At 37.3% G+C, this 13,433-nt stretch overlaps 1 protein-coding gene and 1 long non-coding RNA gene across 2 annotated transcripts in view; one reads left to right on the top strand and one right to left on the bottom strand.

Moving 5' to 3' along the window:
• Positions 1-3,280: 3,280 nt before the first annotated feature.
• Positions 3,281-7,621, bottom strand: LOC148791024 (uncharacterized). The gene is made up of 3 exons (XR_016077981.1): positions 7,307-7,621; positions 4,485-4,604; positions 3,281-3,790 (listed from the first exon to the last, which is right to left on the bottom strand). It is a non-coding gene; the product is annotated as an uncharacterized LOC148791024 (long non-coding RNA).
• A 507-nt stretch (positions 7,622-8,128) lies between these two features.
• The window catches only part of LOC104613043 (nucleic acid binding / methyltransferase), a 43,463-nt gene continuing 38,158 nt past the window's right edge, over positions 8,129-13,433 (top strand). Inside the window, exon 1 of the mRNA XM_010280729.3 lies at positions 8,129-8,600. Within this exon, the coding sequence (XP_010279031.1) occupies positions 8,289-8,600 (312 nt within the window). The 5' untranslated portion in view covers positions 8,129-8,288. The remainder of the gene's footprint in view (positions 8,601-13,433) is intronic.

Below are 13,433 nucleotides of genomic sequence, written 5' to 3'. Positions count from 1 at the left end.
TGTTGCATCAAGATGGTGATCGCACCCAAAGGTGGGTCATTATTTTGTGCAATCCAACGGGACAAGATGATTGATATGAATGACATAGATAACAAGGATTTGAACCCAAAGGTGTAAATTCTTGGAAATTTATGATGTTCATATTGATCAATTGTTTGGTGATTTTTGTCACCATAAAGGAAAAAGAGAGAGCATTTGCATGTTATATTTTTGCCCAAAGGTGAGAGTACAATGATACATTAGCTCTTCTTGTCGAACTAGACATTAAACGTTCAGGGTACATTCTTGGTTTTGTCTGATTGATATTATGCATCTTATGACATTATTTTGACTTTAACATAAATAACGAATTGAGATGCAATATAGTGAGCATGCTTTCCTTTTTCTTTTCAGCCTTGAATACTACTACGATCTTAGCAATTTGTCCGGTGTTGAGACTTTGAATGGATCAAACTTCTCTGACTGGAAAGAACAAATAGAGATAGTCTTGGTCATTCTTATGATTGATTTTGTCATGTTAAAGGACAAACATGAAGACTGGGTGAAAGCCAATTGTATTTGTTTGATGATAATGAAATGGAAAATTTCAAAGAATATTAGAGGTGGTATCCTAGAAGAAACAGTCGCGAAAAAATATATGACTAGGGTTCAAGAGCAGTTTGTTGGCTTTACCAAGGCAATTGGAAATGCTTTGATCACACAATTAGTAAATTCGAAGTATGATGATGTGTGTAGTGTAAGAGAACACATACTTAAAAGATGTTATTTATGTACCTAGTATGAGGAGAAATCTTTTGTTAGTTGCAAAACTGGATGCTCTTGGCTTTAAATTTAATTTTGGAAGTGGTGTTTTTTAGTTTAATTTTTTCAATCCCTTATGCGATGGGTTATACAAATTGAATTTTGATACAATATATGCTTCATCTCTCTTATCGATGTATGCATATAATGTTGGTGTAAAATGTTGAATTGTTAATGAAAATTCATCGATGTTATGGCATAAACGGTTGGGTCACATCTCAAGAGAAAGGATTGAAAGGTTAATAAATGAAGGAATGTTAAATAGTGTATGCCTTAGCTCCAATCAGATTGATGTACTTTTTGACATTTATTGTAAATGAATAAAGTTCATATTTGATTTGTGTTATTATGGTGTGTTTCTATGTAATACCCTTCAATTGGACACTTAAGAGACTCGTGTTAGTTTATAATCTTCACAGTTGTTGGATAGACCTGGGAGGTTTATCCTGCCAAGGCTGACACTAATGTGTTGCCAAGTCGGTTGGGGTGACTTGTCTCAGCTACCAGGATGAGACCTAAAGCACATGTAGTGTGGGTTTGCTTGAAACCCTGAACCAGACCATTTTTTAGTTATGCCCTGGACCTAGGAGACAGATGGGCAAAACTGGAAAGTTACACCTAACCCCTATACTCAATTATGATACTGCACAAGGTGTTGGATTTGGTTGTCTTTGATATGTCAATCAGTCAGATCCTTAGTAGGGGTCAAAACCTTGGTATGTTGGGTAGTCTGAGACTTCACCTGATTGGGTGATCATAGTGACAAATTTATAACCTGATCAGGATTAGCTGAAGGATAAGATTAGTCTTATCCATTTAAGAGTCCAGATGCAAATATCAAATTTGGATAAAAAAACTTTCTCCTAATTGGATTTGGAGGCTGATCCAAAGAAGGCTATAAATAGGGGGTGAATTCCTCAGTTTATACACACTCAGCAACCTGCAGAATTCTCCCCAGTTCTTGCCGCCCATACTCAGTTTGATTTTCACCTGTGGAACTGATCAAGAAAGGTTCTTGATATTGTTTCTTACTAAAAGAAACAATCTGAAGTCGTGCTCACCAACCATTGTTCAATTCTTATTGAAGAATTCAGGTTCTTGCTAAAGAACCATCCTACTGATCCTGCTTCACCGTACACTGTGTCATCTTCAGTGGAGGCGGGTTTTGGTCTTCTCTTGGGCATGAACACCTATGTTTGGAGTTACTATTACTTCATATCAGGTATATCTTTCACTTCCCTTTTGGTTTCAGATCTGATCCGGTTTTGATTCAAGAACAAACCTTAAAAATGCAGTTTTCTAAATTAGGGAATACGATTCCCAGATGGGAGAGGAAGAAATTTTTGAAATTTCGCCCAACCTTCCTGCAAGGTTCAGCCATCCATATGATGGATTTCCCATCCCTTCATTATTAACATGGTGATGAGTACTCAACAATCTACATCTAAGTATACATCTTATAAAAATCTGAAGTATGAAGCAAAATATTGTAATTGTGGAAGAAAATGTGTGATTCGGGTTTTACAGACATTTTTTAACCCAAATAGACTGTTTTACTTGTGTCCCGACAATATTGTATGTATTATAATAATTTCGTGTTATAAGTGTACATTGATTAAGAAGACTGTTAGATGTACTGAATTACATTTTCATGTTTGCCGGGGAAAACATCTACGTAAGGGAATTCATAATTGCAAGGGAATCAACAACAAAAGAAGTGCAAATTTTTTCAGTGGGCGGTCCCTGTAAATTTGTCCAATGAAGCTACTTCTTCAGTGAATCATAGTCAAACTATAGAAACCTGCATGGAGGAATTGGAGGCTTTGGGTAGATGTTTGTTATCATTGAAAGATTTGAGATCTTTTCAACAATCACTTGTCGAGGAGTTGAAGACCATGCGGGTTATAATCATTGTATTCATGGTTGGATTTCTTTTGGTATATATATATATAAGAATTAGTTTCTAATTGGGGTCCTTAGTGCATCCATCATTGAATTTTGGTAGAGAAGTTGTTTTGTTGATGTATTATTTAATCATTAACAAACCCTCTTATCAACACTCATATGATGGTGGTAGTCTTGGTGTTATATATGTTATATATGCGCTACTAGCAATCCTGGTGTTGGTAGAAAAGTTATTTTAGTAAACATGGCAAAAAACATTTCACTTGGAACATCCCGACCCTGGATTTTTTTTTTCTTTTTTAATGAAGGTATCAACATTTCAGTTGGAAACCATGTTATCTTCAGGGTAGGAATCTTACCCGGTCCATTTTTCATGTCAATCAATAGAAATGCAAAAGGCAGGCCCCAGGTGCCAAAATAGAATTGTGAAATGTTTACTTGATTGTATTTGCAAGAGATGGGTTAGATTTCTTTGGTGATGGGTAAAGCTCCTTGCTAATTGTTTGTCACATTTGTGATATAAAATGATGAAATATAAACACCACAAGGCACCATTTGGTCCACTATAATCTTGTAACTGCTCCTACTTGAAATAAAAAGACTCAATAAGCTCAGATAAAAACTAATGTCAACAAACTCTTTTAGCAAAATTAACAAAAAATGGACTCTCATAGATTCTTAAATGTTTATTCATGGGTTGCTTTTTGGGGTGTCAACTTCACCAAGAGAGCATTGTTATGATGGTGCTCAGTATCAACAAAGTAGAAATTTCTGTTTGCTTTGAACGTCACAAAAGGCCTATTGGTTTTTGGTGGCCTAACATCAATAAACTTGATTGTTCTTAGTACAACTACGACATCATCTCAACCTCAAAACTGTCAGAACCAGGTTGCCATCTGAATTTGTGAATGTAAGGGCTTACAACCAATGAAGCACTGCAGTGGTGGAAGCACTTAGAAATATGACAAAAGACGCAACAACACCCCTTATGATAGGTCCCTAGTGACATCATGGTGAATCCCACAGTTGAAATATTGTTTGATAATCAAACCTCATACTTCATGGTAGCAGGGAATGATGTATCCTGCCAACCAAATGACAACAATTAAAACATAAAACAAATTCCCATACAATCATTAATGACGTCTAAACCTCACTAAATGAAAAACTTGAAACAAGCAATCACATGTCAAAACCATTTCCTCGTTCAGTGGTGCATTCTCAAATAACCTCATAGCCACAGGTAGAATGCAAACTCATGAGAATGCCAAGAGCATGCAATTATTAACTAACAACAAAAACAAATATCAGTTATAGGAAGCAGCAACGCATGCATTCCTATGATCTTTGTTGGCATGTAATCCTCTTGCAAAGCTATCCACAAAGAACACCTAGTGCACATTCTTATAGATTGAAGAGTTTGGCTTTTCCACACCTTCAAGACCCAAGAACACACTAAAATCCCATTCGGATACTTGAATTGCAAAAAAAAAAAAAATGAATCACAGAAATGAACTCTCAAGCAATATAGGAATGAACTCTCAAGCATGACTTCATATACCATGTAAACCAAGACATCCTTCCACTACTAATGCTTAAAACAATTGGTATGCATATAAGAAACAACCAAAAAATGTAAATTTACATGCATATAATTATATTAGAAATAGTTAAAAATCAAACTGAATTCAATAAAACTTCAAAATAACCAAAGTGATTTTTAGTCCTATATAACTGGTTGATGAACAAGAAATGATATTACTCTTCATTTTTCTTACCTCTTGGGATCACTACTGATTTTGATATGGGCCAAAAAACTAGTGTGGCACATTCATGTTAGATCCTTGACTCATTTGATTATCACCATCAATTGTTCTTATACTTGAAACTATTGAAACCTGCAATGAAATATGATATCTGAATCACAAACGAAGTATGATTGAAATACAACAAATTTCATAAAAATGGTTCAAAACTTACATGTAACACCCCTGCCATAGTTGAAATTCCCATATTAGGTGTGTTAGTATTTATAGCATGTGATGGATATATGGTTAAGAGTTTATTAAGATCAAGAAAATGGCTCATGTTTACATCAATACCATGTAATCCCTATTAAATAAGATTGTAAGAAAAAAATAAATAACTAAAATGTAACAAAACCATGAGAAAATAGCATAAAAAGAGCATGATATAATACCAAAACATGTTGAGATGATTGTTTAGCTTCCATAGTTGTTGTAGATGTGATTTGTGAATGAGGTTAAGATGAAAGTTAACCTTTCATGGCTACAGTAGTTGGGATTTGTGGTTGGGTTTGAGAGTTTTTCTTACTTTTCTTTCTTTTCTCAAAAGGTTGCTTGATTTTACCACCACCACCACTCCCACTAGTTTTACCATCCTTATTCTTCCTTGCAACTCCTTTCACCCTATTTATTTTGCATACATACATACATACATACATACATACATACATACATACATACATATATATATATATATATATATATTTTTGTATACATATTTGCATAAATACATATATACGTATAATTTGAGTGAATTCATTGACCAGCCCAGGCCCAAGCCCAACTAGAGTGCACCAAATTACAATTTGGGCTCAGCTCGGATTGGGAATATCGGGCTTGACCTTGGGCTCGGGCCTTAAATTTTAGGGTCGGGTTTGGGTTGACCATAAACCCAACCCAACCTGCCCAACTTGCACCCCTACATTGCGCTAAATGGATTTAGAAGTAGGTTTCCCTTGTCATACCATAAAAGGATATTTTAGGAATTTTCAAAAATATATCATTTAGAAAAGAGAAAATTCCCAATTAGTACCTTGTACTTTGGCTCGAGTAACAATTTGGTCCCCAAACTTTAAAATACGATAATCCAGTACCCAAACTTTTGAAATGCAACAATCTGCTACCTACCGTTAACCAATTGTTTAAGTGGCATGTGAATTTTCAAGTATCATTTAATTTTCTTTATCAACCATCCGCTAAAATCAAAACCAATCATCAATTTTTTCATCCCTTTTAATTTTTCCCTCTAAGAGATAATCAACGAAATAACAAACAGAATAAGAATGAAGCTTAAAAGTTAAAGTTAATGGGAGAGGAAGAAGCGACGAATTACTACAATGACAACAACCACCCAATCCATGTGTCATGTTACAGAAGGAAGTAAAAGCAAAAATGGGGAAATAAAGTTGGCTCCAGAAGGGTTTCAACTTTCAAGCAGACTGTACAGAGTCCAATTGTGCCTTTCACTTCATAACTTTTTATGAAATTTGATCTTTTCTTATCAGAAAAAACAAAAGGCCATGTACATGCTAAGTACAATCTATAAAAACTGCTGAGAAAAAAAGCTAATGATATAGTTCTCTCCATCATTAGAGTTAGAGATGAACTCTTCCCAAGTTTTAAGCTTGGAAGTCATCCAGTGAAGTTAAAAAAAGCAAGTCAGCTAATGAAACCCAGTTGAGATGGTTGAATTCATAAAAAAAATGGTTTGGCATTTTAGCACAAAATAGAGTAATTAAGGGAAGATAATGATAGAGACACACAGATACAAAGGGAGATACATTGCAGAGCAGAGCTCTATGAAGAAATCAAGCACAGTTGCTTCTTGCTTGCTACAACTGAACATTGCAAAAGAGGAGAGAATATTTTGGGGCAGCAGCAAATGTTGCATATGACATACTGATCACTTGGACTTTGCGTGAATGGATGAGACACTACATGAGGTTGACGCTTTTCACGCACATTGAAGCTATTGTCCATTGACAATCAAGGTGAGGGACAATTGACATCGTCCTTAAGCACTAACGGAGAACAATAAAATGTCAAATTTATCCTTCACTATTCTTCAAATTTTCAAAATAAAACCCATTTGATCTCTGATTTTAGTGCACAGAAACCATTAAAACTTGTCTCAAATTTTCACTCAAATTTTCCCTCATAGTCTCTTTTAATCTCCACCACCCCCTGTTCTTTTTCCACAATCATTGTTGAAATTAAACCAAAGCAGTCACCAATCCCCACCATTACAGCAAAAGCAGCAGTTGCTGGAGAGAACAAAGATGATGGCATCAATGGGGTGTTTGACAAAAGTCCCAATTCTTTTCGTGTCTTGAGAACCACATAGTGGAATAGGGCCTCGGGTCGAAAGGTTAGATGGATAATGTCCTCTCCGTAATCTTGAATGAGAAGTCCCATGGCATTCTTGGGAAGACAATCCTTGTGGCTTCATAGGCGTCCATTAGTGCCCAACCCCTAAACCTTTTTCCAACAACAGTTTCGAATTTGTTGCAATAGTAGTTACTAGTTAGTTGTCTCCAATGCCACCGTTTTAGAAAAATCTCATGTCTTCATTGCCATCCCCTCCTTGTTCGCTCTCTGTTTTAATGCCAGTGAAATCTCGACCTAATTGTTTTTGAACCACCACTTGCACATCCATTTGATCAACATAACAAAATTCTCATTCTAAACATCAACTAGCAAGGACACAACCAATTACAAACCGGTTATTAAACGAAACAAACATAAATGACTATCGTAGTGAGATGAATGGATGGTGTAGTAGTAATGGAGCTTACCTATCAGGATTTCAGCCTTAGACGATGCAACAAATTAAAGGATTTCGATCACTCTTCATTTTGGATCACTTGAGAGGAATGAGCTTCCAGGTGTGAGTTGATGACGACTTCGAATAGTGGTGGCTACCGTCAGTTGTACTTGACCAACAAAGAACTCAAAGAACAAGGAGAGGGTCTGCATTTGGTTGGGGATCAAAGAACGATGAAAGAAAAGAGAGATAGAGAGGGGGAGGAGAGGGAGACGGAAATTGGAATGGAAGTCGGAGATGGAGAAAGAGGTAGAGATAGAGTCGGAGTTGGAGACAGAGACAGAGACGGAGCCGGAATCGGAGTTAGAGATGGAGATTGACATTGAGATAGAGTGGAATCATAAAAGGGTACTTTAGGAATTTAAAAAAATGTATGAGTCACGTGATATCACATATAAACGGAGTGTGATAGAAAGTTAACCACAAGGGAGGTTTTTGACAATTATGAGAAAACTTAAGGATACTTTAAGGTTATATGTAAATAGTAAAGATAGAGTATGTCAATTTCCCAAACCATGGGGTACTTTAAAAAATTTGCCCATTTTTTTTTTCTTTCGATCGAAGAAGAAGATTAACAATATTTTATTTTCAAAGATAATTTTAATATTTTTAAAATTCATAAATTCCACACATGATATTTATAACTCAGGGTTCATTAATGACTAATAATAAATTGTTACATTCCGAAAATTCAAATACTAGATTATCGCATTTTAAATTCGGATAATAGATTATCGCATTTTAAAGTTCGAAACCAAATTATCACTCAAATTTCAATAAATTTGAAAAAAAAATGCCTCGTACCGATAATTAATGATTCTTACAATTTCGTTTTCTTTCTATGCGCAGTACTGAAATATGTCTTTAGTCTCTTGGCCATCTTTCCAAATTCCAACCAGCCGTCCGTTTCAATTCAGTAAAGCGCCTCTTCAGATTTTCATAGCCATTTTCTAATGGAAGCTGAAAAGAACGAGAGAGCGGACTCCATGGTCGAAAAAGACGACGACGACCCACCAATGCTGAGCTCTCATGCTCTTGAAGCCCTGAAAGAGTTTCTGAACGAACAGCATCGGAACCTTGTCGATGGAGTCGAAGCAAACGGAAGCCCCGAAGTTGCTCTAGTGGCGGAGGATTGGAGGCTAAGTCAGTTCTGGTATGACAGAGTTACCGCAGAGACCGTCGCCGAGGAGATTCGGAACCTCAGCATCTCAACAGCTTCGCCGGTGGCTTGCATAGCTTGTCCAACCCTCTACGCGTATCTCAAGGTATTGAAGATTAAAATGCTTCTTGTTCGCTTACCCTTCTGAAATTTTGGAAAATGATTAGCCTTAATCTCCTAAACATAGATTTTTTATGTATTTGTTTACAAATCTCATCTTTGCCCATCAACGGAGAAGCTTCCTCGTTTCCTGTTCATTTCGTTTTCCAATCAAGATTCAAGACAAACGTGCACCGATGCTTTAATTCTGTATTGTTGAAAGTAAATACAAGGGAAGGAGAGAGGGACTGCAAACGTATTTATAGTTATAAAACTCAGACTTGGAAAGCAGTTGGTTAGTTAATTGGCTAACAGCTACTTGGGTTTTCTGTGGTTGGATATGATTCAATGAAGAAGAAAGTGGCATCGTTTAATAGAAAGCCATTTGGGTTTAGAAGGGTTGGATACTGACTCAAATGCTAAAGGATGAATTGCGGACAGATATAATTGTGTTCTGCAATTTCTTGAATGTAGTAAATTTCTTTTCCATTATCAATCAATTTACATCTTAGTTGTCAAAGTCTATTGGTTTTGTGTTTGCATGTCTTAGTGACTTTCAACTAATTGGCCAACAAGATGATGAAGACTCATGTGGTCCACTTTTGATATCCATTGGTTCTTTTGAATTTGTTTGCCTACGAACTCAGGTTTCTTGCTTCATGTAAATTGCAAGTCCATCAGTGTTGATCATTTGCTGAAACGAAGAGAATTCCAGCAGAATCTCACTTTATCCATCTGGAGATAGGAAAGGTCTTGATGTCTTTTTTACCGTTTGGAGTTTTACTTGTAGTTACAGTACATGTACGTTGAACTTGTAAAGCATCATTTATCTCAAGGGAATTAATGAAGAATAAGAAAGCAACTAAATATAAAGAATGAAGATTTAAGTGCTGGATTGAAGCACGATGATTGAACCAAGGAGGGAGATCCAAATCGATTTCAATCAAGTTGGAAAGCTTGATAAGAGGTTGGAGATTCTGAATGCAAAGCTTAATCAGAAGGTTCGTCAGATTGGATTTGGAGAAGGACGTTGAAGCCTGGTCCTCTTTTGAGTGGGGTAAAGAGAAAGTTTTGGGTGTTAGAAGGTTAAATGGAGGACAGTTTCTATTTATGTTCATGGAAGAGAGGAGGTGGAGTGGGTGCTGGAACACGGAGGCAAGATGAAGAGGAGTTGCGATTTACGCTTAAGCTGGTGGTTTCCTGTGGCAGGACATATTCATGAAGGTAAAAGGAGGAGGACAATGTGGATTGGAGTCCTAGAAATCCCCCTGTACGCGTGGAGTGTCGAATCGTTCAAAATGATTGGAGATGCCTGCGGTAAGTTCTTGAACGCCGATGAAAGGAATAGAACTTGGGAGAAAATTGATGTTGCGAGAATTCTGGTGGAGGTCGATGCAGCCTTTGTTATCCCAAGCTCCTTGTCTCTAGCTTTTGCAGGTGAGAAGTACGATCTGAAGATTTTCATTGAGGGGGAAGACAAAATGTTCCTTAGAGCACATACTGAAAAGAAAGTAGAAGGAAGGGTGAGGAGACTGAGTTGGGTTTGGAGTTGCAGGTCGGTGGCTTTGGTGAAGAGGGGGGGGGGATGGAGGGCTGTTCGAATGAGGGAGATGATGGGGGGGGGAGTCAAGGGGTGGCACACTAGTAATTTCATGTGGAGGTAAGACATTGGAACATTGGAAGGGTGACACATGGATGGTTTTGGTAAGGAGAATGTGGAAAGGTGCGACTTAGAGGGTGGGATGTTAAGCGAGATTCCCGAAGGGTCCCGGTATTTGATCGAAGCCTTGGTTTGTGGGAGTGGGGACCACCTTCTAAGATCGAGGTTTAAGAGTGGCAGTAATAGGAGGTCCAAACAAAACAAAACAAAGGATAAAAATGGTTTAGGTGCCAAGTTTAAGCAGTTTAAGAGGAGAAAGAGAAGGAGAAATTCTCACAAGCTTTGCTTCGGCAAGACAGAGGAATGGATTTGGGTCATCACCAAATTCAATAGAGATGGAAGCAAAAGTGTGAGCTTGAAAGAAGGGAGCTGAGTTAGTGTGGATGAGCTTCACTGACTTGAGGTTGTTGGTGGTAAGCTCGCTCACGGGAAGAAGAGTGCTGGGAGTTCAGAGGAGCAGAAAATTCTTAATCTTCTGTTGGGCAAGTCTATCTGTTTTGGTACTTTTGAAGTTGAGATTCCTGTTTATTTATCAAAAAAAAGTTGAGATCCCTGTTGCTCTGCCTCAGGAGTGGCGACTGGTTTCATCTAATAAGGCAGTTGTTAGGTGTGAGGGAGATAGAGGAGGAAAGGAGGCTGGTTTAAAGGAAGGAGAGGAGGAAGGTGTATGGGAGGAAGAAAGTACACAGAAGGGGAGGAGAGAAGGAGAGGATCTTGATGAAGGTGAAATTAAGAACTTAGAACAAAAAAGTCACGTTGAGGATGCAGGCACAGAAAAAGAAAGTGGTTCTTCAGAAGATCTTGAAGGATTTAAGTTTCAAAGTCCCAGTTGGAAGACTTGGGGTTGATTTAGGCCGAAGAAGAACTTCTGATGTCAAGGTTAGAGACGATGTTGCTCCAAAGATTTTAAGGAAAGGAAAAGATGAAAGCAGGTTTCACCTTGGTCATGTCTCTAAAGATTTCTCTCGACTAAAAGATGGGATGGTCGGTGCTGGTCCCACTAACAAATTTAAGAAAGTCTATAAGCGGAGAGATTCAAAGGGTAAAGCTTTGAAGACAAAGAGTTCTGAGCTTCAGGGAGTTAAAGGCCATGATCTAGAGCTGCAGAGGACGTTAGCTTCTGAGGAGGTTTTGGAACCCGGGTCAGAGATGGTGGATAAGGTGGAAAAGGGCGACCAAGATAGTGGGAAAAATTCACATGCGTCTTCTTCAACCATTATAGGTGAGAAGGGGAGAAAAGTGGAGATGAAATGTCTGGTTGACAGAGAGGTTCAGGTGGGTAAGTGCTTAGGTCTGTTTTTTTGGGGAGAGGAGTTTGCTAGAAGGGCTTTCGAAGTTTTTGAAAAAGAAAAGAGGGTTGAAAGCCAAGGAAGATCGTGGATGGGGAAGGAGGAGATGCATGGAATGAGGAAGGCGGACAAGATGATTTCCTTGAAGAAGACTATTAATTTGCTGTTTTTTGGGACTGTCTGCTAGACCCTCTTGTTTTTTGAGCTCTTGTTTTAGTTTCTTCTGTATGTTGGGGGGTGTTATCTTAACACCCGGGAGATGCTTGTATTTGGACTGCTTTTGTTTTTTAGTTCTAATAAAATTTTATTCTCTCTTCAAAAAAAAGAAAAAAAAGAATGAATAAAGAACACAGTTTAGGTTTTGATATCTGATTTGTTTTATATATTAGCATTTGGAGGGTGCTTAGGTTTGTATTAAAAACTTTTGTCCTTTCAAAAGGACCTGGAATTGAATCTACCAGGGTAGAATTATTTGAAAGATAATGGGGGGAACATTGTTAGATCAGAAGATGTGTGTGAGCTTGAGGACTATGAACACATTGGCATCTGTATCATAGAATTTCTCCACTCCTGAACTCCTTGTTGTTATCTACTCTCTTTGAGGGAGAAACTCTGGAGGACTCTGACGAAGCCAAGTTTAGGATTATCTAAAAGTTTACTTTGCAGAGTATTAAGGTTAGAAACTCATTGGCCTGTTGATGTGGAATTTCTCATGAAGAAATATGGTTAATGGTGGGATAAAACTTTGTTAATTGTAATGCTATGTGGCAATAGATTCCCTACTACATAAATTATAGGTAAAGAGTTTATTAGAGAGTCTATAGGAAAATCAATTATTTTAAGAAAACTATGGTGGAATGACTGCTAAAGAACTGATAGAAAATGACTGCTAATCATAAATATTGGCCTAAACTAAGCTTCAAATGTGCATCAACCTTTTTACTGTAAAATGGATATAAAGAAGATGAACAAAATATACTGAAGTAGAGGAATTGGAGAAAAGAAAAACAGATGTTTTGTTTATGTATTTGACTCATCAAAGCGATTATTAAAGAGTGAAGATGGGTATAAGGCTGTGTTTTGTAAGAGTGAAAATGCAGAACCGAGTTTTTTTTTCATTCAAAATAGGAGTAAAGTTTGCTTCCAATAAACTTTTGCACTCAAAGTTGGTCAATATAAAAAAGGTAGATTCCAGTCTTGAAATTTGTGTTTGTACCCATCACAACCAAACACAATACAAAATTTATCAATAAAAAACCAAACCAAGTTTGCATTCTCACTTTTTGACCAAATTTGCATTTATGTTGATAGATATTCTTTTAATCTTTTTGCAATCTTACCAAACATAACCTAAATATCAAGGAGGTTGAGTAATTATTTTCGGAAATCATCAAATGAAACCTTTGTGGTAACTCAGGTTTAAGCGAAATTCATGGTTCAATAGAAATTATAGATCATGTCTTCATTACCCTACATCACTTCCTCGCTGCTAGTGCTTATGTCCCTGGTATTTAGAATCACATTTTTCCTCTTAATTGGTGCCTGGTGGGTAGGGGGCCTTTGGTTGATACCATAATAAAATCTTGGGCTGGCAATCATGAGAACGAAGTTTTGAGTCTGAGGGCCCTCAATTTCTAGTAAAAATGCCAAAGGATAGGTTATCCAATCTAGCCTATCAAGACTCTAGATAGGTGGAACTAGCACTTGGCAACAGCCTTTTTGTTTGGTGTTTGTGTGGCAGATTCTTGTAGATTTACTGAGAATTTTTTAGCCTAGCTTTTTCTTTCCTACAAGATGGGGTAAATCACCACTAGTGCTTATGTCCCTGATATTTAGAATCACGTTTTTCCTCTTAATTGGTGCCTGGTGGGTAGGGGGCCTTTGGTTGATA

The sequence above is a fragment of the Nelumbo nucifera genome, chromosome 6 (assembly GCF_055504915.1).
Source record: "Nelumbo nucifera cultivar China Antique chromosome 6, China Antique-T2T, whole genome shotgun sequence".
Taxonomy (NCBI): Eukaryota; Viridiplantae; Streptophyta; class Magnoliopsida; order Proteales; family Nelumbonaceae; genus Nelumbo; species Nelumbo nucifera.
Note: the sequence above shows the minus strand (reverse complement) of the source record. Positions and strands in the feature narration are given on the sequence as shown.